The sequence below is a fragment of the Nanorana parkeri genome, unplaced genomic scaffold, assembly GCF_000935625.1.
Source record: "Nanorana parkeri isolate BGI_ZX_2015 unplaced genomic scaffold, ASM93562v1 scaffold1337, whole genome shotgun sequence".
NCBI lineage: Eukaryota > Metazoa > Chordata > Amphibia > Anura > Dicroglossidae > Nanorana > Nanorana parkeri.
In genome coordinates, this window is record NW_017307605.1 from 22,028 (window position 1) to 50,005 (window position 27,978).

The 27,978-nt window shown below is 41.2% G+C and overlaps 1 protein-coding gene across 1 annotated transcript; it reads right to left on the minus strand.

Moving 5' to 3' along the window:
* On the minus strand, window positions 1–27,978 carry LOC108797801 (cytochrome P450 2F2-like). Its single transcript, XM_018569461.1, has 9 exons — window positions 27,808–27,978; window positions 17,226–17,388; window positions 15,284–15,433; window positions 12,893–13,053; window positions 11,618–11,794; window positions 10,687–10,828; window positions 8,917–9,104; window positions 1,052–1,193; window positions 1–182 (listed from the first exon to the last, which is right to left on the minus strand). Exons 1-9 carry the CDS (start codon window positions 27,976–27,978, stop codon window positions 1–3), a joined length of 1,476 nt encoding a protein of 491 aa, XP_018424963.1.

A 27,978-nucleotide genomic window follows, 5' to 3' on the forward strand; every position in this document is an offset into this window, starting at 1 on the left:
TCAACGAGGAACAAGGCACATTTTGTAGGGCCGAGGTATATTTCCTAATCCGCTGCTCTCTGGCGTGATATCAATGTCCTTCGGATCCACTAATGACTTTGGAGTAAAGTTTTGGAGGATGGTGGTAAAGAAAATGAACAGCTCCATTTGGGCCAGACCCTCTCCAAGGCAGATACGCTTTCCTGGAAGAATGTTCAAGAACCATTGTGAAAAAGATCTTGCAATGTGCACATTCCACTTGGCCTATTCATTTCTCTTTGCCAAACAAAAAAGTAAACCTGTACTTTAAAAAATAAAAGTCCTGCCTAACACCAGATATCAACAGAGACCTCTATTACCTTTTTTAGCCATGGAAGCATCACCAGTTCCCCTTCTGTGGCAGTCCCATTTGGCAGTGGACTAGCCACTACTATCCTATAAGAGTTTCCTTAGTGGTCATGAAGGCAGCTTATTTGACAATGGCAAGGTAGTTGGCAGGTCGTAACCATGAAATCAGGTCTCAGGAGCAAAGTGATATTAAATCACAGAGGAGCTTGGGTGAGGTCTTACCATAAGCCATTCCACTGTCAAATGAGTGGTATCAGTGGCTAGTGAGCAAAACTTTATAAGAAAGATGGATAACCATTGTCAGAACATGGCCATGAGGTCAGGGAAACTCAGGCCCAGTAATGTTAAACTAAACTAAGCACATAAGGCTTTTTTTATTGCTAATAAAAAAAATGCAGGTATTACTGTGTATGCTTTTAGAAAAGTTTTTCATTTTTAAAAGTTTAAAATAGTTTCATTTTACAGGAATCTGGAGATAGGGTTTATATTCCTGAAAAATAGTTGCTCTATATTAACTTTGTGTTGCTGTTTGTTAATACATTATTTACCCTTTTTTTCTGCATCCATAAGCTGCTTTAAAACTTCCATGAGAAAGTCATGATACATTTTGATACAAACTAAACACAATAAAGTTGTTGTGTGTGTGTTTTTTTTGTTACTGTATGAAACAATGGCAATTTTCTGGGGTTTATTTTTAATTTGGCAATAAAAAGTTACTAGATACCTGCTGAAAATGCCATGAATGCCTCATTCTTCTTAAAGAGTTCATTTTCATCCAGGAAGTGTGTTGGGTCAAAAGAGTGTGGATTCCTGAACTTTGTGGGGTCATACTGTGATGTGCAAATCAGGGGCATGATGTTCAGACCCTGTAAATGAAGCATGTTATTATTTAAATATAAATGATAGTGTCAAAACAGAGCCAGAGATTTGCAGTTCTAGTCAGTCAGCCTTGTGATTCATATTCCCCTGCCCAGACAGCATAGGTAGGTGGATGACCTAATTTTTCTGTATTACAGTTTGGTCACCTCCTTACCTCTTGTATGGTAATTGAATACTAAATAAGCAGCAGCACACCGAGGATATCATCTCTTCACACTTTGTCCCCTCAGCAGTGTCTACCACACTAGACCATCTCTGTACCCCAGAGTTCCCAGTGTTTGCACTGGATTCTGTTGCTGTTCCTCCCACACTATCTAAATACTGGGCATCTCCCCCATCTCCACACTAATATCTAAGACAGCCCCCAACTCCCCCCCCCCAATGCATTTGTGTTTCAGTGTATTTCCCATTCTTTGCTCATCATTCCTCACAATTATTAATTTCTCTGTTATGTTGTCTCTGAATACAGTCTCCACTGTCCCCTGGTTGCAATTATGATGAAAAAACCCAAAGCAGAAATGAAATGCCACTTGAGTTTCCATAAATATGCAAGTGAAAAGCCTTGCCCCTTTCCACTAAGAGCTACCCCTAGTCAGAAGTGTGTCCTGGTGGAGGCAAACAGCTGTATCATGGTTTTACACATCAGGAAAAAAAGGGGTATGAACTGCCCTGGGAGGGAGTTAAGACAGTTCATGCATGACCCCTCCTCCTAGTTAATAATCATCATATTCTATGCCTCCTCTAGCTTCACTTTCAGCCCATGACCAGGTCCTCATTTGTATCCTCTTCCAGTGGAAAGCATTCAGCTGCTGCTCCTCTTTCCCTTCTATCACTGGGCAACATTAAGTTCTCTCCACTGTCCACAGCCAGCTCCCATTATACAGTACCTCATCTTTCCCCCTGCTCCAGAGTGGAGGTTAGCCCCACTCTACCTATTGTCCCAATGGTCCATAATCTTGCCTAGTCTCCACCATCCTGTCCATGTCACAGTCACACTGCCTCCATTCTTTTACTTTGCCTCAACCTTGTAAAGCTCATGTTTTGCCTCCTCTCTTTTTCCTCAGTCAGCTCCTTTGCCCTCTCTGTCTTTCCCAATGTTCCAAAACCTGTTGCCATCCTGCTTCCATTGTCTCTCCATACAAATGCAAGTTCAGCTGCCATTCTTTCTCCATTTTCTTTCTTTGTGGTCCATGATTAGCCCTTGCTCTGCCTCCCAGCCTCCCAGATAATCAGGTCCAACGCTAGCTCCTATACCCTACAGCTCTGTGATCAGGGCATTACTGCCACTAGATGACGCTGAGAAGCTGAGAAATATAGTGATATTTTAACCCCACCCTGCATTTCATTCATGTTATCAGCTCCCACTCTGCCTGGGAGCTGTCAGTGACAGATGAAAGGTGTCAGATGGATGATTCTCAATGGGGGGACGTTTATTAACATACTATATCCCCAGCATGGGACATAATGCTTGGGAACATTTACATTCAGATTGTGAGTGGGAAGGGGTTAAAGCCTGATCTTCCCACAACCTAACTTCCTAGCCTGACATGGTAATATGCCTAAACATAATAATTCCTAATTACATTCTAAGTTTTATTATTGAAGGTATAGTACTTACCTACTCTTATTTCTTCTTTTGTAGCTTTATATTACTATTGAGTTACAGGTGTGCTATTTTCCTCTCTTCCCTGCTGGTCCCCATTCTTCCCTTTGTACTATTTTTTCTTTATTATTTACTTAGTGGAATATGTGTTGTTAGCATTAAGTTCTCACCAAGTGTTTAGGTATTGAACACTTTGGATAAGATATATGACACATACTGTACCCTAACAGTTAAGCTAAAAAATATGATCACTTTCTTCTAATATAATAAGAATTTCTGAGCAGACAACAATGGAGACAAGCTAAAGACTGTTAGGATGTAGTAACCTGTAAGATTATTCATTATTTCAGAGTTCTACACTGCTATTAAAATAACCCTGTCCTTACCAGCAGGTACCTAAAAATAATCTTGCCTAGTCTCGGATAAGATATATGACACATACTGTACCCTAACACTTAAGCTAAAAAATATGATCACTTTCTTCTAATATAATAAGAATTTCTGAGCAGACAACAATGGAGACAAGCTAAAGACTGTTAGGATGTAGTAACCTGTAAGATTATTCATTATTTCAGAGTTCTACACTGCTATTAAATTAACCCTGTCCTTACCAGCAGGTACCTAAAAATTACATAATTGCATTCAGTGGCGTAACTAGAACCTTCAGGGCCCCGGTGCAAGAAACCATGACGGGCCCAGCAGATGCTGAGGTTGGCAAATTCGACTACGTCTGCGTTCTCGACAGAACACTGGTATCTGCATTTAGTATTGGGGCATTTTCACGAGTATGAGGACTCGTGAAAATGCCCAGTATTGGCACTGGTGTATCCCTACTTAAAAATATAATGCATTGCTAGTCCTACATAGTTGGTGATATTCTGTATTGCTGTATAATCATCATACCGCAATGCAGAATACCACCAGCTATGCGGGACTACAAGTCCCAGCAATACATTATCATAAAAGTCAGCTATGCAGAATACCAACATCATCCCCCCATTCCCACTTCAGATTTACCTTACCTCTCCTGCAGGGCCCTCTTCCGTGTCTCGGCGGCCAGGGGGCGGGGCTAAGTGGAGAGGGTCCTCACACAGCAGAATGTGCTGCCTGGCGGTGCCTGCAGCACATTCTACGGCACTATTGTGACAGCCTCTCCAGCCCTGTCGCGATTGCATGCTACTTTTATCATGGTGAGGCCAGCTCATGACCAGCTAATGGTACCCCAAATGGGAGCTGTTTCAGTTCCTGTCACTTTGTGGTGAGCAGTATTTAGTATTTGAAGTCGACACTATTCACTGAATCTCAAATAAAAAATAGCTTTTTGTTTTGAATGCTAAGGGGTGACTGAATAGTTATCAGATGTATTTATTGGTATTTATATAGCACCAGCATTTAACATAGGTGCACATTCACATCAGTCCCTGCCCTCAAAGAGCTTTACAATCTAATGTCCCCATGTCACATGTGTACATACAAGGGCCAATTCACCTACCAGCATGTCTTTGGAGTGTGGGAGGAAACACACACAAGCACAGCGAGAACATGCAAACTCCTTGCAGATAATGACTTGGCCGGGATTTTAACCAGGGACCCCTAGTGCTGCAAAGCAGAAATGCTAACTACTACACCACTGTGCTGCCCATCAGATGCAGCCACTTGACTGCTCTGTTCCTCTTGTTCTTTCTTACTTTTTAGGGTGGAAGGTACCGTGGGCAGCTTCATTGCTCAATATCTCTGTTAAAATGCGTGTACCCACCTGGTACTACATTGCCCACAATTCATTAGATGTTACACAAACATTCTTAGTATATTTTCTATTCCGGTTGAATGTAATATCAGGAAAATACCACATTATGGCCACTAGATGGAACCATTTATTTATTATGCTCCTGAGCAACACCTAGTGGCCACAATGTGGTACTTTTCAAATATTATATTGGACCTGAAAAGAAATATACTAAACACTTTAGTTTATGCCTATATTCGCACAGAATGAACATTCACAGAGATTCGCAGAGTGAATGGCCCTGTGAATTGTTTATAAACAGACCCCTATATTTATATAGTACTTGTTTATGCAAAATGTTGTAACTCACTGATGACGCAGAGATATTACCATTGTAAACTCACAAACCTGCCATATGCAATTACTGCATCTTTAATTTAAACCTTGTGAAAGGTGCATGACAGGTGGAATAATCCCATTACAAGTGTTTATGATAGCATTGGGTGTGATTGAAAAGAATATCTAAAGTACACACTGTTCTAATTCTCGGTTTACAGAGAAGTTTGCATGCCAAAGATTTCTCATATAATGATTTGGCACGAGATGGAAACCTAAGTGCTTTAAATCACTTGACAGTTTGCCCTGTTATATCACAATGTAAATACAGGGAATATGTGCAAACAAAGCACAGTCATCTGACATTCAAACCAAATATGTCTTTGTCTATCACAGTGTAACCTTTTTTTTTAAACATTATTATTATTATACAAGATTTATACAGTGCCAACAGTTTGCGCAGCGCTTTACAATATAAGGAAGACATAACAATCACAATACAATTCAAGGCAAGATTGTAAGGAGGGCCCTGCCCCTGAGGGCTTATAATCTAAAAGGGAGGGGCAACTTTATTGAACATTTATAAAATGTCATACTGTTCTGTTGGCTTCAGTGTGACTGCGTTCCACCATGCGGCATGCAGTACTTTTTGTTCAGCATATACAACCACGGCATGGTGGTGTGAACTGCGCCTTTGATAAACAAGGCAAGTTAGGAAAGGCTGCCCGGTGCAGCCCAACACAACTGCTGTGAATTGGCCCTTAAACAGATGAATCTGGAACTGATTGTATCTTTTATCAATCTAAAGCTTGACACACACCTTACAACCGTCGCAAGATTTTTGTCTTGCGATGGTTGTAAGGTAATTAAAAAAATGTACGATCTGCCCATCTTGGCAGTGTGCGCTTGCGCACACCGGCCCGTTCCACATTTATCTTACGAGCATGCCACACACCCGCCGACAATCATACGATTCTCGGCGGGTTTTCAAACAAGTTCCTAGGATAAAAGTCGTGCGACCGTACAGTAGAAACGGTCGCACTCCTTCAACACACCTTGCGATTATCATATGATCGCGGGATTTCCCGCGATTATCGTACGATAATCGCAAGGTGTGTGGGCACCTTTAAGCTGGCCATACAGTGTTAGATTTTTTTTTGTTCAGCCTGTGGGACAGTGTGGATGGACAGGGTAAATGGACGAACCTCCGGCTGTGGCTATTGTATTCTGCAGTGGGTGCCCACCACTGTCAGAATACATGAACAGCATGCAGCTGATTGGCTGCAGTCTCTGTTTAGCGGATAATTTTCTACCCAACTCCTTTTGATTTACAGATCGAAGGATGTTGGGCAGGAGGCTGCCAACAGGGACACCAACTGTGCTAATTTGCTCTGTGTATGGCCAGCTTTACATAATTTAAATATTTATTCAAGTCAATAGGTTGAACCAATCAGTAATGCTGTTTAGCAAACACTGTGGCTGTGTGTAAAGTCACTTTCACCCAGTTAGAATTGATTGAAGGGATGCCCCCTCACTGAAAGGGTTAACTGCTCATTTGTGTCTAGGTTAAAAAATAAAACGTTTTACTCACCCAAAGTTCCAAGCCGGCTTCTTCATAGACCGGTCTCTGGAATGTCTCTTCCTCCTCTTCTGCAGCAGTCTAAGGTCCAGTAAATCATCATGTCTATGCACTGTGCATAGATGTGAGGACGCTGGGGAACATTCCAATCTCCCTACAGAGGAGGGGACAGGCTGGAGGGAGTGCCATGACAGCTGGCTGATTTGGAGCTTTGGGTGAGTATAGCTTTGTTGTTTTAGCACCGGTCCTAGACACAAACAAGCACTTAACCTTTGCAGTGCAGGGGTTGTGCCACAGAAAACATTCCTGTAGTTTTTCTTTAAATACAGTTGTTTTTGGATGTAAATGGATTCTTAAAGAGGAACTTTACCCACCAAGTTAATGTTTCCCAAAACTATTATTTTTAAGGCATGCCAACTAGACATGTGCATGGCAAAAAAAATTGTTTTCGGACGAAACAAATGAAAACTAAAAACAAAGGAAACACATTTTAATGCTGTTTTGGCTCGTTGCCTCCAAATCCGAAACCGCACAATAAACTGCAGAATGAGCGGCGTGCATATATTGGAGTGTATCTTGGTGGTATACACCAAGATACAAGATGCCATCTTGGTGTATACCAAAATATACTCCAAAATGGCGGCGTGCATGTGCAGAACGCACCGGCGGCCAATGTGGCCGCCACTGGTTCAGCGTATGATGTCACCGTCATGTGACATCATACGCTCCACCTCCAAGATGGCGGCGGGCATGCGCAGAACAGTTCTGTAGACGAATTTATGTATATCCGAATATAGTTTTCCTATATTCGGGATTCTAATAAATGTGTTATTTCGTATTTGGACGAACCGTCGAATCTACTGATTTTTGTTGATTTGCACATGTTTAATGACAACTGTCAAGGTTGCCAGTATACTTATTTCAGCTCAAGCCCTTAAATGGTTGGGTCAAAGGTTGTCACATGTGCAACACCATAGCAACTGCAATCCAAACAGGCAGAGGGCATCTTCCTTGACTGTAATGGATAGTAGGTTGTAGTCTTGGTTTACATCAGAACTGAAGCCAAACATTTTTCTGTTTTTCATTTTGGATAGAATGGAGAAGCATTAAAGCCCCCATCAGGTCTTTGGTGTCTTTGTTAGGCAGGGACGTGCTCTCCATTTGTCCTAGTGACTGTTACTACCAAGAGTGGAACTGAATGAGTTGTCACTAGAACAGCAATAGAGTGGAAATCTTCCAATAGAGACACTAGTTCTGGTGACCCTGGTGACAACCAGTGATTTCTCTCACTTTGGAGGGATTTCCTATTACTTCCTGTTGTGGCTATTGGACAGAAAGTGAAGGAAAATCTCTCCCCAAATGAGAGAAAGATGACCAAAAAAAAACTGACAGGGGTTATAGTGCTCCCTTACTCTATCCCAAAAAACCCCCCCAAAAAACCCCAACTTTGTTCTTTAGTATTATTTTAATTCTGTCTTGCGATTTACACTGCTCTGTCACAGTGCATAGACAGGTAGTGTCACGTACCTGATGTGAGTCTGAGATGACGAGAAGGACTTTCCCTTGCAGCACTGGTCTGAGCGACCCTGAGAGTGGAACAGGGTGCCACTGGGTAGAGTTGCTGAAGACACTGGTGTGAAGCACCAGGCAGGTATTCAGTCAGAAGCATGCAGGATACCAGCTGAGTAGATAACTGGAGTCAGAGTCGAGCCGGGTCAGTAAATGGCAAGCTGTGCAGTGCAGAATTGAAAGGCAGAAGCTGGGTCAGGACAAGCCGAGGTCAAGCCGTGCAGGATAAGCGGTACTTAATCGTCAGAGGAGTGAAACAGGCCGAGGTCAGGGGCAGGAGGATCGCAGCAGAGTCAGAAGATAAAGCAGGGTCAGATACAGGAGCAATCAGGAATCAATGCTGGACACTAGCTGAGGAACTCCCAGCATTGGATGCATGCAGGATGCGAGTTTAAATAGGCAGTTTGCACGTACTGACACGCCAATCTGCTGCGTGCAGATTGGCACGTGAGTGTGTGCACGCCAATCTGCATGGGCAGCATTGCACACGAACGTGCACATCGGCGACCACACACATGTGCACAAATGTGAGCAATATTAGCACAAAAACGTCTCACGCGTGCATGCGCAGTGGCTCTACCTGATAGGTAGTTGAAAAACATATTTCTTGGTTCAGCAATGCAGCTTCCTACATCACTTCTTCTCCACCTCAAAAGATGAATCAACATCATCACCTCTGTTCAATTAGCAGAGAGAAGACCCATAATGCAGCTGTGGCAAAGTGTATGAGTCGCAAAACTGGCTGAAAATAGGTAAAACAATTGACATAAATGTAATATAATAATGCATCTAGTTTGTGTCTTATCTTCACTTAGTAGAAGCTGTCTTCACAGATCAGACGTCTAACATTATAATCAGTCTGGCTCTTCCAATAATGCCCTTTTCTTACAAAAATACCTCAGGCAAGTCATAGCCACGGAATGTGATGTCACGGGTCACAGTATGAGGGACGCTCATGGGCACTATGTCTGCAAATCTCAGGATTTCATAGATAACTGCTTCAGTGTAGGGCATCTGGCTGCGGTCATCCATGCATGGGCTTCTGTCTCGACCAATCACTCTGTCTATTTCCTCTTGAACTTTCTCTGGTGAGAAAACAGATTACTGAAACCTGCTTAAATCATAGATTACAAGTTCATTCCATGAGAGTGTTGGAATAAAAGTCACAGCATCTCTATAATAGCTATCATATAAGACAGGCCAGAGGCAGACCTAAATAACAGGACTAGGGCTGAGCTTTGGGTTCAGGTCTTCTATGAGTTCAACCCAAACTGTTCACAGTTCAATGTGCAATGATTTGGCTAGTTTAGCCACACACTGAACTCCCCCATATCCTAGCGGCTAATGACGCTGTGTGGCACGGACAGCATCATTGCTTGAGTGATTGGCTGAGCTGCACAGCATCATTGATTGCTAAAATGCTGGTGGCCTTGCATCATAATTTTCTGTCATGGTGTGTGTGCTTGTGTCCTAGCAACCAAGGATGCTGGTTAATCTCTTAGCAACTGATTACGTTTTGTGAGTCACACCGAGTCATTATTTGCTAGGATACAGACGGCCTGGGGTTCAGCTCGCTTGGACATTCACCCAGATTTCTGCTTTGGTTCAGCGAACATCCAAGTGAACTGAATCTAGGCACATTTGGCTCATTACTAGACAGGACAGGGCCTGCTTTTCTGTAAACTGTCCAGTGTTAACTGAGCATACACAGGACAAAATTTGAATATGTACTTCTATGTGAATGGTTGACCTTCAAGCACATAATGGCAGTGGCCAATTAGGGACTCTTCACTAAAGCAAAAGTCTTTTAGTTCATTTTATTTAGAAAGCAGCTTGTTCCCTGCCAGCATGGTGCAGAGAAGGACCCTTGCACTCTGTGTGGAGGCAGTGGTTACTTTGCAGTGGTTTGACACTATCTGCTGCGTTAGACCTATGGCTCTTCAATCAGCAAAGTTCCTGCTCCCTGCTGATTGGAAAGCTCATCCTCTGACTCAGCGAGGGGCATGGCATACCTCATCAGAGAGTCCACTGCTTTCATACAGAGAGCAATGATCCTTCTCTGCAGCATGCCTTTTGTAATCAGGCTGTGGCTGAGCTGAAATGAAATGTAAGGCATTGCACACCTTTTGTTCTGATGCACCTGGAATATATTTAGTGCATATATTTTGATGCACCTGGAATGTATTTGGCTAATTTGTTTTGATGCACCTGAAATATATTTACCTAATTTACCTAATTTAAACTGAAGGTTTGGTTGGGCATTTAGCCCTCATTCACACGGGAAACAGCCGTCCCGTACAGATCCGTGCTGCGTGCACGGCTGTATCCGGCAGCTCCTGGGAAAGACAGGTGTTGCGTGTAATTTGTACGCAGCAGCCTGTCCTTCTCTATGGGAGTACGCGGCCGCACTCCGCCCTATGCTTACCCGACCTGCATGTCCGTACTTGTGCGGGTGTCCCTGTTCAGACGCAGACAGGATCCAACTGCAAGCAACCCGGATCTGTACGGGCCAGCCTTTTTCGTGTGAATGAGGGCTAAAAGAAATTTATTTATACCTGTCTGATACCAGATTTTTTCTATGCTTTACAGCATTAATTCCTTACCTTTGTTTCAGACTAAGAAGAGAGCAATTTGCAGTGTTTAAATACCATAATTATAGTACAATACCTCTAACTTCTGGGTGCTTCAGCATGATCAGAAAACCATATCTCAAAGTAGATCCCACCGTTTCTGTGCCAGCAAAGAACACGTTCACTGTAGTTTTCAACATTGTCTCATAGTTGAAGTGGCTATTTGAGTTTTTCTTCTCCTAAAGAAACAAAATGATTTATTGGACCATTAGGGTATATCTATTCCCTCTCAGACAGTTGTCACCAGAACAGGTGTCCCCATTGGAAAATTTCCCCTCACCTCTTGTTTCTGTGATAACTGTTTGGGCTTCAGATATACCTTAGCATTGGCAAAATAAGACTTCAGCCTGTAAAAGGCACTACAGATGTCACTGCAGGCTAAAAGCAGCAGTGCTTATCTGTTTAACATTGTAATTATCAGATACAATTACTTTTATTGAAAAAGAGCATGGTTTTATTAAAACAGAATATCAAATAAAAGCCTTATAAAGCCTTATATGTAAGTATCCAGTGCTGGTGTTGTATCTTCGTCCTGCTCTCCACTCGTCCATATACAAAAGGCACAACCACAGGTAGTGTTTTTTGAATGGCGGAGTGTAGAAGGGGCAAAGACAGACACAAGCACTTATCTCTGCAGTGGGCTGGAAGTACAGCAGGAGTTGTACTATCCAGGAGAAGTAAAAGAAAACCTTTCAGGCTGTTAGAAGAAATCCTGCATCTACATTACTATAAAGCTAAGGTAAAGAGCTATACACAAATAATATTGCAGTGAAATTAAAATGCCCAGAGTTGGGATTTACCAAATACACATTTTACCTTTTACTTCACTGCACAATTGGCACCAATAATAGTTCAACACATGACCAGGAATGTTAGTAGTCATACTATAACATTTATGGCTTTGTTTGCTGTGTTCAGCAATTTATTTTCCAAGGATTATACCAAGTACATTGGAACTAAATATACACCTGTTCAATCTTTATGAGAAAGCAGTCAATGAGATCACGTGTATTGTTTGGGTCCAGTGTCTCTTTGTTCATCCGAAGTCTCTTAGCCACAAAGGCTCCAAGTTTCACGTAGTTTTTGTAAATCTTTTTGTGCGGGCCTGGAATATACTGCATGATTTTTGGAAACACGAAAAGTAGCTACAAGAAGAATGAAAGTTCGAGTGAGAGGGGACAAAAAATAAGCATGTTTTTTCTTTTAAATAAATTTTATTAAGTTAAAAGAAAACAAAGACAAAATACATTTCGTGTTCTAGGAGTATCAAGTAGCATGGAGAATATTTTTTTTAATAAGTAACTGTTGATTTGTCACCTTTGCTTTCTGTAATAGTGGTTATAGGCACAGAAAGATATTAATTAAGCGTCTATCAACAATCCTATTTCATTAAGTTAGGGTAGAAAATTATAGCTACCAGCTGACTGGATGAAACGGTCATTCCATGTACACGGTAGTCTAAACAGCATAATTTTCAACAAGCATTTACAATGCATTTTAAAAGCTTTCTTGAAGACCTTAATCACCATAGTGCTTGATTCTTCTAGTGCTCAATTCAGATCTTAAAAGGAGTAGATAGTTTAGAAACAATGATTTATATTACCATGTAAAAGAGATCAGCTTGATGCAAGTTCCAGCTCTTGGATGTTGCCTTTCAATTGTGCAAATCTCATTCATTCCCATGGAAAGACCATCTATTGTTGTGTCATCTAGACACAGGAATTAATGGAAAGTTTGTTTGCGTATAAATAGATGACTTCTGGACTGGCCAGGAGAGTTTCCAGCATTGGTTATGTGATTCACCATAATATGCCCGAATCCAATGGTATTACAAAAGGTAAAAAATACACTGGGCCCCCTCACTGATATGACTAGTCCCCTTCATCGCTTATCTTCTCCGCTTCGCCTGTTGCATCATGTACAATGCGGGACCAATAGGTCTACATTGTGTGTAAGAAGGTGAGGGCCCGCCCACATCTCAAAGAATCGGAGAATGGAGGAGAACACTGGCTGCCAGGGGAAAGAGGAATAAAGTAAGCATACTGTAGCTCATTGCTCCTCTACCCTAGAAAAAACAAGCAGTTAACCCCATGCAACTGCAGTTCAGCCCTTAAGAGCCTCAAGAAATGTTCTCATTGCTTCATAACTGCTTCATAATTGCTTGCTGAATGTGATGCTCTTTAGACTAATGCCAGTGTGTTATATACCACATTTTATATAATCCCATCAAACTACATCCTCACCTGGCCCCATGTGGAGCTCATAAGGTGCCAGCTGTTATTGATTAGATAAAGCAAATTCATAAATTCTTCATCTCTGTAGTCAAACCGGTCTCCAAACACCAAGGAGCAGATTATGTTAGAGCCAGCAGAGCTAAATCCAAAGGTAGGGTCAAAGGGTTTTCCTGAAAAGAAAGAGAAATGTATGAACATGGATTCACAACACAGTAATCTCTGAAACATGTTCTTCATATTATTCATAGTGTATTTCTACCTTTTTTTTGTTTTTGTTTTGGATAGAGTGACGAATTCTTAGACAACAACAACAGCAAAAACCCTGGCCCCCATTGGAAAATGTCCCCCTCACATCTTGTTCTATGAAATCTAAAAGATGTTTGACTTCCCATCATTCTTTACTCCAATCACAATAGTCTCAAAGTGGACCTTTACCGCCTTTCACTAAAAATCACATCAGCATACAGCTGTGCATGCTGATATGAAATCATTGTATTCACTAGTTAAACAAGCCTATTTTTATTTTACAATTTCTTTTTTTCTACTTCCAGGTCCACTTTGGCACAAAGGATGTAATCGTACTCAACCATTGCATCCTGGGAAGGTTACATCAGCTAAGCATTGCTGGGAAATCTCATGTCAGGGAAAGGCATTTTCCTCCCCTACTTGTTTTTGTCTAAGTTCAAAAAAGTTATGCTTTAACAGCTATAGGCAGATAAAGAAAATATCAATTCATGCTGATTTGTGGTCTTTAAAAATTATGCATTGTTAAATCTAGATATCACAGCGGTAGCAATCCTCAACACTCCAGCTGGAATTGAGCCGTGAAGAATTGCAGGACTCTGATAGGTGCACGCATGACTCCCAGGGGCAGATGGGATTGGAGTGCCATGATTGCCTTACCCCTTAGCTAGGGTACTGACATTTTGACTTGGTATCAGTTTCTGTTGTCCTCTTTACAATAAATTCCAAGTGGGAGAAGGAGGGGCAGCACTAGGGATTATTCAGGTGCAATGGATGCACATGAATTGAAGAGAAACATGCTGATAGGTGGAGAGAGCAGAATTGGCGGAGAGACAAGCTCATCAGTGCGCTGTTTCTTCTTCCCAGTCCAATCACATCACCTCCAAAGGGGCGGGGAGATGACCTAGCTTTATTGCTCTGACACTGTGCAGAAAAGTCAGGTCAACAGCCTGGCTCTGCTGTCTAAGAAAGCAAATTGCCAGCACAGCTAAAATTACAGATCTTCTAACTTACTAAGGTATGAGTTGCAATTAAACTGTGCAGAAATAAAAGAAAAAAAATTAAAACACCAATGTTTCACTGGACACCGTGACCTCCTTTCTCAATTTCCTGTCTGCTAAAGCTGTATAAATCTCAGAACTGTACAGACAGAAATACAAACTGTCATGTTACACATACATTGTGATATGCCCTTAAATATTATTTGTGTTATTAAGTATTTGTCTCCACCTGTCCCCATAGTTTAGTTTTCCTCTGTGTAGATACATCGTAGCTCCACCTTTCTTCATTATATTGCATTCTGCTTCTCGTCCACATTACCTTTGCTGAGTGGATCACATTATGATCTTTCGACCTATCCAATGTTCGCTGTTGTAAAGATCTGCACAGTTTAGATTACATTTCTCAACGATCTTTAAGGTGTCATAATGGATTGAGTCAACTGTCAGCAAACTCACTGAGATTGGGGTTATTGCTATCTTATCACAACTGTAAGTCTGAGGCTAGGTTCAGACCTGAGCAATAACCAGGCCCATGCAATTGTGTGCTAGTGCACACAGCGGTTGCTGCGCGGCACCATTGATTTCAATGGTTACATCTGCTTGGCAATCGCTAAAAAAAGGTACACGTACCTTTTTTGCGACACACGACGTGCAGCTTTTTTAGTGTTCAATTCCACGGTGTGACTGGGGTGCCATTAGAAAATAATGGCACCGCCAGCGCGATCGGGTGTGGTGGGCGACTCCATGCATGCCTGGCAATCGGCACGGTTTTGTGCACTATTGCCGCATGGTCACGGATCGCCCAGGTGTGAACCTAGCCTTAGGGATCACACTTTCAATGCTTAGACTGGGGAGGCAGAACACAAATCATTTGGCAGATGAAGCAGTGCCATTATTTGCATTTCAAATGTGCATTTAGCAGTTAACCTAGATTTCAGCTTTACATTTTAAAATGCAGTACTAAAACGTTGGTCACAAATGGTGACTAGATTAGGCAGCCCAGTTCAGATTTATTTTGCTCCACGTATTAGAGCCAGTAAAGGGTAAAAGCCATCCATATGTAAAAAGAGTTCCAGTCCCAGCATGGTTGGAAGACCATGGTGGTAATTGTATGAGCAGCTTTGCTGGAGGCAGAAACATGCTCTTGGCTACTTACCTTCACTTTTCCGGAACTCCGCTATTAGACACTGAGCCTCTTCTTTCACCCTTTCCTCCAGGCTTCTCTTCCCCATTCCGAAATTCTTCAAAGTATGGATAGCAAAGCGCCGAAGCTGCCTCCATCTTTCTCCTGTCCCGTACACAATCCCTAAAGACAGAGACATAATCATCAACTCTTGTGACGTTACAGATTTAAATTCTTGAAATTTAGAAATTAAAACTTTTTTTTACATGTATTCATGTTCAGAATTCAGAATGTTATGTTTGAAGGGAAACTAACAGGTCTATTCACAAAAGGCTGAAGAGTTTGGAGAAGACAGGAGAAGTGAACATTCTAGGCCAAAATAGCTGATTTGGAAAAATTCTGCAATTCAGTTCACTTCCCAGTTCAGCTATATTGTCCTAGCCTAGATTGTTCACTTCTCCGGGATTCTCCAAACTCTTCACCCTTTTGTGAATAACCCTGTAAGTACATTAACTTTGTTGTTTGCTTTGATTTAGAATGGGTTTCCATATACAAAGCACTAAAAATCTGACACCTTCCTTTCCAACATAAGGCAGCCAAACACTGTGATGGCTATTACCTGTGTGTTGTGGTGCTCTGAAAGGTATGTTTGTTTGGGTGCTTTCAAAAGGAAAATGGCACCCCCAACTCATCACGCATCATACACTACTGTGCGTTGGTGTAGTGTGCAATAAAACATGCATTTTACTAGACATGTGCACCAGCAAAAAATTAGTTTAGTTTAGTTTCGTTTTGAAAAAAAAAAAAAAAAATCAGTTTAGTTTAGTTTTGAAAAAAAAAAAAAAATTTGTTTAGTTTAGTTTCGTTTTTCGGGTTCGAAATTAAATTAGTTTCAGGCGAAATTCGTTTATGAAAAAAAAACCAAAAAAACTTTACTCTCCAATGGCTGGACTTGAACCAGCAAACTTCACAATGGCAATCACTTGCAAGCCTGTACCTCTATCCACTACTCTATAGCCTCTGTACTTTAAGTATTGAAGCATTTGATATATATGACTGCAATATGTAGCAAAAGGGTCTAGTATGGATTTTGGGGGGAACCCCACGCACTTCTTTGTGTTATAAGGAGGGGGGGGCCCTCCTAACATTCCTACCAGAGCTAAAGGGTCTGGTATGAATTGGGGCGTAACCTCACGCTTTTTTTTTTCATCTTCTGCAGACTGCCTGCAGGTTCCCCCCAATTCAAAAAAAAGCCTGAGGTTCCCCCCAATTCATACCAGACCCTTTAGGTCTGGTAGGAATGTTAGGAGAATGCCAATTCAAAAGCAAAGGAAAAAAAAAACCTTTAAATAATAGTTGACTTGGCCGGGATTTGAACCTAGGACGTTAGCAATGGTAATCCTGTGCTCTAACCTCTACACTATAGCCTCTGTACTTTAAGCATATATGTGTTGTAGAGGTAAAATGGTGAACAAATTTTGGGAAATCGGGAATTTCGGATTCGTTTGCATTCGTCTTAGCTGTAATTCGGAATTCGGATGCATCCGAATCTCCGAATTTCCGAAAATTCGTCCAAAACGAATTTCGGAACGAACCGAATCGCACATGTCTACATTTTACTATTTAATATTATATTACTACAATTTACAGGTGTGAAGTCAGCCTTGAAGTAAAGCATCTATAGTATTATATACACCTGCATAGCATATAAAGAGAGTGACAGTTTACTGGCTTGTTCTTAGGATATCATCAACTGGGGAAATCTACCCTAAGTACCTTCCTTTCCTGACCCCCAGCTGACTAAATAGGCACTCCCATTGCAAGCCTGATTTGAACTTTCAATGGGCAAGTATGAAAGCAGATTTCATATAACAATATTGAATGAAAACTACTTTTAAAGCTTTTGAAAGCACTCATGAATAAACTAAAGGGAGTTTTGGTGCATGTTCATGCCCTTTGAACCTGTCTCACTTACCATTTCCTTTGCTGTATTGTTGGACTGCTGGAAATTCTCCCCTCCCGCTAAATTCTTCAGCATGGTCTATTAGCGCTTCCTTTAAAATCTCATATCCGCACATCACCACGGTGGGGCGAGAACCGAGATATAATGTGTACATGGGTCCATACTTTTTACTTAGCTTTTTAAAAAAAACAATGAAATGCAGTCAGCAATACAAACAGTAAGTTCTCTACTATTTTTTCACGGTAGCAATACTGAAAGCTATATCTTGTTTATGGACAGGCGACATTTACAAGGTTCTGCATTGCAGGATCATAATCTTGTGCCTTTTGTATGGCAATACCATTTGACATTGCTTATGCATGAATAAATTTTTAAGGCCTGATTCACTAACGCAAACACGCGCACATTTGGAGTGCGTGTGCGCATACACGTGCAACAGTATTTAAGAAGCGAAAACAAGCATGCTGAGAAGCCCATTCACACCAAGGCGGTTGTGGATCAGTGTGGTTACCGCGTTGATCTCAAAAGGGAGGTTTAGGGAGTTTTTAATTGCGTTTCAGCGCTGAAATGCAATTAAAAATGCCCAAAACCGAGCTGATCAACACGGTTCCATTGAAAGCTGTATGGAAAAAGCGCTGATCGGCGCGGCAAAAATAGTGCAGGGAGCAGTTCGGGCTGGGGGCGGTTCGGATCGAAGGGACCCGCGTGGTTGCATGAACGGTCTCCATAGCAATGTATGGGATCATTTATGTCGGCTGATCCGTGCGGCTGAACCGCCCCGGTGTGAACAGGGTCTGAAATGGGAGTCGTGTAGCTATTTATTTACGTACTTGCGCGTAGTTTTGCATGCGCTTTTAGCTATACGAATGCAAATAGTGGTGTGAGAAATTTAAAAGGAGTGTTTAGCATGCAATCACATATGGGAAGCTTACACCAACAATAGGAATACATTGGAATTGTAACCCTTTTTCCCAAAAAGTTTAAAAAAGCACCCTGAATATAGTAAAAACTAATTTTAAAACACTTTACCAGACAAAGCACTGGCGTGTGGCAATCTAGAGAAGCGCATGTGTGCGCTCCCGTTCACATGCTTTTCAACTTATTCAACACGATCACACCGTGATAGCACGATTTCGTACTAAATAGGGTAAATAGGCGCATCAAATGCATACGCTTAAGTGGCGTATACATGTAAATCCTCATGTTTTTGTTCCAAAGTTTAATACTGTCCAATATATACACTGTATGCACTATTTTCATATTCCTGATTCTATTTATGTTCAAAATACAACTGACTTTACAATAACAAAGGGAAAAGAATAAAAATGTCCCTACACAATTTTTATGTATCACAAAGATTTATACACAAATGAAATCTTACACATCTACATTATTATTGTAATTTATACAGCGCTGACAATTTACACAGTACTTTACATAGTTGCACATTCACATTGGTCCCTTACAATCTAAGGTCCCTATCTCACATACATAGAGGGCCAACATGGAGAGTAGCCAATTAACCTCCCAGCATGTTTTTGGAGTGTGGGAGGAAATGAGAGTACCTGGAGGAAACCCACACAAGCACAGAGAGAACATGCAAACTCCTTCCAGATAGTGATCTGGCTAGGTTTTGAACTAGGGACCCCCAATGCTGCAAGGCAGAAGCGCTAACCACTATGCCACTGCACTCCTGCATTGTCCAACAGGAGCACATGGTCACGTTTCTACAGAGGGCCAGTTTACAACATCACCATGCAATTCATGCACGGCATTGCACAACACACCTACCATGTGACAACAATGTGGGAAATTCTTTCTGCAGCCATTCATTCAAATGACATGCACTGCTGACACTTGTAGTTCCCTCACACACAGCACACCAGGATTAACGTGTATTGGACAGGAACTGCTGACACTTGTAGTGCCCTCACACAAGTCGCCCTCACACGGTTCATGGCAAAGAGAAACTGGTGGTGAGCTGTTTTTAGGCCATGGGACTCTGACCTAAATAAAGATGTGGGCAATTATTGGGAGTTTTTTAATTAAAAAAACATGCATAGGGAATAAATGCAAACCCCAGTTAGATGGTGTTTTAGACAGGGTACGAACCGAGGATTTTTAATGCTGCAAGGCAATAGTGCTAACCACTAAGCTACTGGGAAGCTCTAGGTGTCTTAATATCATGCATCTTAGAACAGCATAGCATAGCCTACAGAGTATTATTCACTATATAAAATTACTTTTAAAAAGGAAGCAGTTGAAAAAAACCAAACACATGGCAAAATTGAAGAACAATACCATGTCCAATAGAATCATCCAGCATCATTTCTTTTTTAAATCCCCAAGCAATTTCTTTATTATTATGTACAGGTGAAACTCGAATAATTAGAATATCGTGCAAAGTTCATTTATTTCACTAATGCAACTTAAAAGGTGAAACTAATATATGAGATAGACTCATTACATGCAAAGCAAGATAATTCAAGCCGTGATTTGTCATAATTGTGATGATTATGGCTTACAGCTCATGAAAACCCCAAGAACCCCAAATCCACAACCTCAAAAAAGTAGATTATTACATGCAATCAATAAAACAAGGATTGTACATAGAACAATATCGGACCTCTGAAAAGTACAAGCATGCATATGTACTCAGTACTTGGTTTGGGCCCCTTTTGCAGCACTTACTGCAATTACTTTTGCACGATATTCTAATTATTCGAGTTTCACCTGTATATAGTACAGGACATTTTTGGTGTGCTTTAGCATAATACACATCATTCTGTGCCTTTGGAGAGAATTACAATCTAAGGTTTTTATTTCATTTTACAAGCACGCAGGGCCAATTTACCTTCCAAAATGTCTTTGGAGTGTAGGGGGAAACACATGTAAGCACATAGCTCCTTGCACATAGTGCCCTAGGCAGGATTTGTACCAGGGACTCAGGTGCTGCAAGGCAGAAGTGCGAACCCCTAAGCCACTGGCTTGCTCTGAGGGCAATAAGGTCATGGAACTTGGAATGGCATATAGCTCCAGAGTATAATCAACTAAATAAAAATTACTTTGATAAAGGAAGCTGTTGAAAAGCAAATGGCAGAAATACTACAACAAGCAAGATATATCTCTTTCCACAATCCTATATGCGGGTCTTTGAAGTGTGGGAGGAAACAAGAAAACCTAGATAGCTGCCTGGGATTTGAACCATGGACTCAGGTGCAGCAGGGCTGCAACTCTAACCCCTAAGCCATTGGGCTGCCACAAGGGTGTTAGGATCATGTATGTTAGGATCATGCATGTTAGAATAGAATAGAATAGAATAGAATAGAATAGAATAGAATAGCATAGCCTATAGGATATTATAAACTCCTTAAAAGTGACTTTAAAAGGAAGCAGTTGAAAATCAAATGGCAGATAGGCTACAGTGAGCAAGATATTTCCTTTTCTACAATCCCATACAATACTATCTAACATCATGCAGCAATCCTTAAAAATATACAAAAAAGGATTTCCTAACATGTTCATGCTAAGGGGGTGCTCGTGTGTGTTTTCAGCCTTTACGAACGTGTGCATTTCTAACTTGGCCATTGATTCACGCCTATTAGTATGCTATCACTCCATACGAATACGCAAGTGGTTACGCATCCAGACATGTTTTTTCTTGGCATGTTCGTGGCATGTGTGTCAGGTTAGTAAACCACTAACTATGTCGTCACTATGTCGCCCAGAAGAAGGGACCCTGCGTGGCCCCGAAATGTTGGCTGTTTGATGCATGTGAGGATTGAATAAAAAGTGCTTTACTTTTTGCACATATCATCGAGTGCTGGTGACTTCTATTATGGACTGTATCTGATACGGCACCATCCGTGTTGTCACTTCAAGCACCAACCTCTTACTCAAGGTCTATACACTGTATGGAGTGCAGGTGATTTCGTATTATAGGTTAGTAAACCAGGCCCTTAAAGGAGAATTATGAGGTGAGTGCTTTGCACTCAGCCTCATAATCTGAGCCGACCTGTGACAATGAAACTGGTCGGGAATTGAGCGAACACATACCGGCGCTCGCTCACTTTTCGATCTATCCCGCAGGTGAGCCGTGACAGGGGAGTGACTGGATTCCCCCCCTCCCCTGTCCGATCCTCCAGCGCTGACTGGTGGAACGAACGGGGGAGGGGGCAGGTACAGCTGGCTCTGCCTCTAGATAGGCAGAGCCAGCTGTCACTCACGCAGCTGGGCGGATCCAGACATAATTGTCAGGATCCGTTTCAGCTGTGGTGTCTCAGTATACCACGAGCTCCAGCTGAGCTTTGGGTGACGGGAGGACGCTAGTTTGTGTCCTCCCGTTACCCTTCGGAGAACTATGGGGAAAAGCACTAACCCCATAGTTCTCCTTTAATGTCATTGATGACTGGTTAAAGAATACCTAAATCCATACCTAAACTTTAGCAAGTGCACTTTGCCACATGGAGACATTTTGCCGAAATCTCCTGATTTTGATGAGGCTTCAGGGAAATGAAAATGCTTTTTTTTTGTTTTTTTCTTTTAATCTCCCGCCGGTTCCGCCCCCGTGCGAAACGTACGCTTGCAAGGGACGGAACCTGGAAGACAGATGCAGGCGCCGGCCGGAGGATACCGCGCGGCTCGAGGGACAAGGTAAGTAAATACTATGGGATATTCCAGAGTGTAGCTCAGGGTATGGAGAAGTAACCCCGAGCTACACTCGGGAATATCGCCAAGGAGGTTAATAAGTCAGTGATAACAAAAACTGCACTTTAAGATAAAAGTTAACATTGCACCCCCCTCAAGCCTGGTCTGTGCATGTACAAACTCAATAGTAAAACAGCAACGGTGTGGTACAGAAATCAACATACTTTTTATCTTTAAGAGCAAACCTAGTCAATGTGTAAAACCAATCAGTGAATTGCAATAGGCAATTAACTAAGCAAAAGGGGTTCCCAAATCAGCGTATTACTATCAGAATGGTGAATTTGTGCACTATCACTATGTCTGGATCAAAGAGCGAACTCCTAGATATGTAGGCTTTACAATCTGTATGCATCTCAAGGCATCAATTTAAATATTTACTAAGATCCAACCTTCAAATGTACCTATTTGTAATTGATAGGTTTCTACAATTATTTAATATGTATCCTTCATAAAATCTCTTGATTATTTAGCACCCCTGGGGGTGGTTCACCTTATCTCTCGTACTCTTTGGCGTGTGTACTTTTATTAACAGTACTGCCTTATTGTGTTTAAATCTTTTCTAAACAGTTTCTAAAATACAGCAAAATATTTACATCTGTTTCATATTTATATAGTCCTATTAGGAGCATATTTAGTAGGCAGAAGGACCACCTGAGCTCATACGAGGTACCCACTAACGTACATGTATAACAGAGAGAACCTTTTCCTAAAAAATTAATCTGTCATAAACATGGGCAATCAAACTGGGCATAAGCCTATCCCACCTCAAACTAACCACTCAACCATCCCTTTCTCAAACAATTCCTCCTCACATAGCTACCTCCTCATGTATCACTGGCCCCTCCCATTTAGATTGTAAGCCCTCAGGGGCAGGACCCTCCTTACCATCTTGTCTTGAATTGTATTGTGATTGTAATGTCTTCCTTATATTATAAAGCACTGCACAAACTGTTGGCGCTATATAAATCCTGTATAATAATAATAATAATAATGATAAGCTAAATATATATTTAAGAGCTATGTACGATTAATGAAAACTGCATATCAAAAAGATCAGTTCATTAAGTGATATAGGCATCTGAACATACTGTGTGTATTTATTATGTCTTTTCCTGTAAAAGTTTATTATGTCTTTTCCTGGGCCTCACTATTGGCCCTTTAATGTAATGACAGAACTCACAGACTTTAATTCCTCCAAAATCTCCAAAATATGTTACTGACCCTGAACACATTTGCATGTTGGACCTATAAGTGTGTCTATACCCACCTGACTGCGTGAGCACTTTGTGAAACATCAGATATTGTTCCACTAAATCAATATTGTTGTGTAAGAGAACATCATGATGTCCCAATAAACTCTTGGCATGGAAGCTCTAGAGAGAACAGCGGAAAGCTGTAAAGCTAAAACCTACCACATTGAGGTTTTGTTGCCAATTAGGGCCTGGTTTAATATCATTTTTAAATGATGTTAAAAATTATAGTCATAACTGCTATAGAGCAAAATTTGATTTAGCCTGCACCCCCTTGTACTGTATAGCAGGATGCTTCCCCCCGCAAGATGCCATGCAGACTTTTAGGACCTATGCCTGGGGCACCTCTTATCAGTAAAAACAAGATTTACTGTGTCAGCTCGTCCATCAGCCCCCCGGGCATACCTTTTTAAATATCTACCCCCCGACGGTCCCCCCAGAATGAGAATGCCCGCTGTGGTTTTGGGATCGCATCTGCAGGTCTATTTACATACTTCTTGAAGCACACTTATACTATTAACCAGTTGACATCCGCGGTGTTAAACCCCCTTCCCATCCAGGCCATTTTTCAGTATTCAGCGCTGCGGTACTTTGACTGACATTTATTCCGTCATGCAGCGCTGTACTGAAATGAATTTTATACCCTTTTTTGGGGACAGATAGAGCTTTCTTTTGGTGGTATTTATTCACCACTGGGGTTTTTAACTTCCTTCTCCTGGGGAAGCATGATTGTTAAAAGCGTTGAGAACTAGGACTCCTGATGAACTATATCCTCAACATTTTGGAATATTATTATTATTATACAGGATTTATATAGCGCCAACAGTTTGCACAGCGCTTTACAATATAAGAAAGACATTACAATCACAATACAATTCAATACAAGATGGTAAGGAGGTCCTTGCTCTGTATCCTTTGAAGAAAACAACTTGTTGGTTTACATTATGGACGAATATTTGATATAGTTCAAGGCCCCAGAAGGGTTATGTTCACATTATGTATACACAGTGTGCTTCCATGTATTTATATGTAAACGTTTAGTTATCTTTTGTTATAGTTTGTCTTTTAACATCAATCAATAAAACAAGATGATTTTATGAAGAATATGATTGCTTTTCTCTAGTTCATGAGCATCAATCTAAAGCCCCTCTTTATACACTATCTGGGTAATTGAGCCCAGAAAGCTTTCTTATTGTTAACTAATCCTGGGGTGTGATGCTCCTGACTCACACACTAAGACATTGCAATATTTACTCATTGAAGTACAAGTACAGTGATGTTACTGCGCTTGCAGTCCATTGAAAACTTTCTTCAAGAACAGTCTGTAGGAGCCTGGTCAATGCACCCGCAATCCACTGATCATGGATGCAATGCTTTGCAGCCTCCATTGCCCAAAAATAAAAATGCATTTTTTAAATTTGTGTGGGTGCATTTATACATTTTTTGCAAAAAGTGGTATTAGCATTTAAAATAATATAAACAAGAACAAACAAATACACCCAATAAACAAATATATAGCTATAGCTGGTAGTAGTTAGTCACATTAAACTGGACTTGTTCTGTAATGTTAAATACATTCTGTAACTTATCCAAGGAGTTTCTTCTGTTCTACTGAGTTTCAGGAACATTCCTTAACATTCAGAGTCACAAGGGTACCCCGATCCAATCACCATTGTGCCTTGTAATGTGTCATGGCAGGTGTTGATTGGCCAAGAACACAGAATAAGGTGGCTACACAAATTTTCACACCTCCATCATTTCCACAACTCAATCATCATGGTGTCATGAAGTTTGAACATGACAATGTTATATATTGCAGCTTACCAGTCCTTGTATGTGGTGGCTGTATTAGTTTACATTTTTTTCAGGATGTTTTCCTTTATTTTTACTTGGTGATCCTGCTAGATACCCACTTCCTGTCCTAGAGTGGCAACTCTCCTTTACTGTATCGTATCTATGGAGGAGCAATGTTGTCACCCTAGGACAGGATGTGTATTAAGAGCTCCAACTCTTCGAATTTCCATAACATAAAAGGGAGTTATTCTGTAGTCCACAGATCTGCTATGTGCAGGGCTGATAGCACTGCTTGAGACACCTACACGAAACACAGGACAGCACTAGATTACTGGCAGGATCAACAAATATTGTTTGCACTTATCAAACAAATATAACAAAACCTATTGAATAGTATATTTAACAGAACAAAAGAGAACAATTTAGAGCAGTACAAATAGTGAGAGTTGTCACCCTAGGAGAGGAAGTGTATTACTGGCGGGATCACCGAGTGAATATAAAGAAAATAGCCTGCCTGAAAAAGAAAACGAATGCAGCCACCTCATCTAGGTACTGGTAAGCTGCTGTTACTCGGTCAGCGCTATCCCAGCACAGGATAATAGTACCGGTGGATCTTAAGGGGTGATCTGCAGTAACAGGTCTCGCTGTATTTCCTCTATAAGAAACCTTTATTATGGATCCACAGCACACCTTAAGTTCTAGGGTCGGTTGCTATGGGTTAGAGCAACTCAGAAATATTCTTGTCTAGGGATAATGTTACTCGCTTTTTGCCCATCAGCACTTACCACCCTCTTGAATAATCGATTGAAGTGAGGTCCAGACTGTAGATGTGATGCTTAGAACTTTTATTGCAGAACTTCAGGGAGAGAGAGGAGGGGGATTAGGATCATCCAGGCAGATGTAGACTCCATTGCACTGCAGAGTGTGGTTACTGTCTCCAGGCACAGCAGGTAGAACACCAGCATTACTTGAGGTAGAAGTTTCTAGATGTTGGATCGGCTCAGTCTAAGTCCTTCTGCACTTCGGCTGACTGAACTGCAGCTGAAGGATAACCAAGGGGGTAATTCACAAAGCTGCGGAAGGCAACCGAGTGAATAACCCAGCCGAAGTGAAGGATAGCCAAGGGGGAGTGAATAGCCGAACGTAGTTCGGCTCACTTCACTTCGGCTGGGTTATTCACTCGGCTGCATTCGGCAGCTTTGTGAATAACCCCCTTGGTTATCCTTCTGTGTCAGTGCAAGTCTAACAGACAAGGATTGTCCACTTTAAAAATAACTGACCTCCTGAAGACTCAAATGACAAGAAACACCCACGATCAGAGGTCATGTGATCTTTCATCTAGATTTAGGTCAGAAAAGCTTGGGAAGAGCAGTTTTTTATGCATAGTGAGAAAGTTAAATGGGAAATGGCACTTTGCGACGTTGACCTAATGATTAATGTGATGTGTGACTTGTAATGCATGTTTCTGAATGACCAGATTTGTTAGTGATTTTGGATTTATATACATTTATTGATTCACTTTTTAAATGTTTTTTAAATGTTTCTAATACATTTATTAGTGTTTTATACTGTGTCTGTGTGGCAGAGATTGATCATTTTATGAAGGAACTGAAGAAGGAACAGATTTAGATAAGCAATCCTTGAACATCCTGTTCCCTGATCCGCTGAACTTTTCAAAGTTTGGAGTATTTATTATACTTGATATAATAGTACATGGAGGCTTCCAAAGCTGTTATCAGTATCTAAAAAAAATTACTATCAGGGCCTTTTCCCCCCAAATTAGAAGGAAATCGCAAGTCAAGAGAGGGTCCGTCGACTTGTACCTTCTGATTTCCTTCCGATAAATTGCGTTGCGATCTGTTTTTCAATGGATGCTAAAAGAAGGGCACCAAAAAAATGAATGGGTGTGAATAGGGCTAGCAAAAGTCCATGAATCCATCGCACTCCTGAGCGCTTAGTTCAAAGTTAACTGGTGTTTGCAGCGGTAGTTGACAGATGGGTAGTTGAAAAAACGGATCCAATGTGAACTAGCCCCATTTAGAAGGTATAGATGAGACACCAGCACTCCAGATGTCAATGAATAACATGTCTTTTATTGACGTGAATGCGGCATATCACAGAAGTGCAAAGTGCAAAGTCAGGCGGGATCCACTTCCTCAGGCAGGACATGTAATGCCTGAGGAAGAGGATCCTGTGTGTCCCTGAAATGTTGCACTTATGTGATATGCCGCATTTCACGCCAATAAAAGATGCGTTATTCACTCACGTCTGGAGTGCTGCTGTCTCATCTATACCTTCTGAATGGGGCTAGTTCACATTGGATCCGTTTTTTCAGTGCAACAAAACATAACACAATGGAAAGGAGTGGTGTGAACTAGCCACATTCACACCCATTTTTCGGCACATTTCCGTTAGCATCTGGTGAAAAATGTATTGCAATGCAACGGATTGCAATGGATCCCAACACAATGGAACCGTTGTGAATGAGCCTACATGGAACGTTATTCTCTCCTGCACCTCTTTGTAAACAATGAGATACTTGTGCTATTTTTTTTAATGCCCATAATACTGTTGTTACATTCTATTAATGCAAAAAACATGATCTTGTCTCCTATAATACAGTTCATAAAGCTTTATTGTTTCAGAAAGAAAGAAATGCTAGATGTGGAAATTACCAATTTCAGCTGCCAATCACAAAGAAACTGGCTCTGATTTAAACCTAAAGAAAAAAGTAATTGCTTCCAAATGTAAAATAAACCTCAAACGACAAAAGTCTACATGTAACATACATCCTAAATGCTGCAAAATATACAAGTACAAGCAACAATTCAAGACCAGCTCACCTCAACCAGAGACTTGATGAGATCATTAATTTTTACTTGGTGCATGTTACCTATGAAGGGAAGAGGAATGGGACCAGGTGGCAGCCTCCCTCTGACTTTCCATCGTGACAGAAATAGGATGCTGGTGATGAGGACAATGAGAATGAGACAGAGAATCCCACTGAGCTCCAT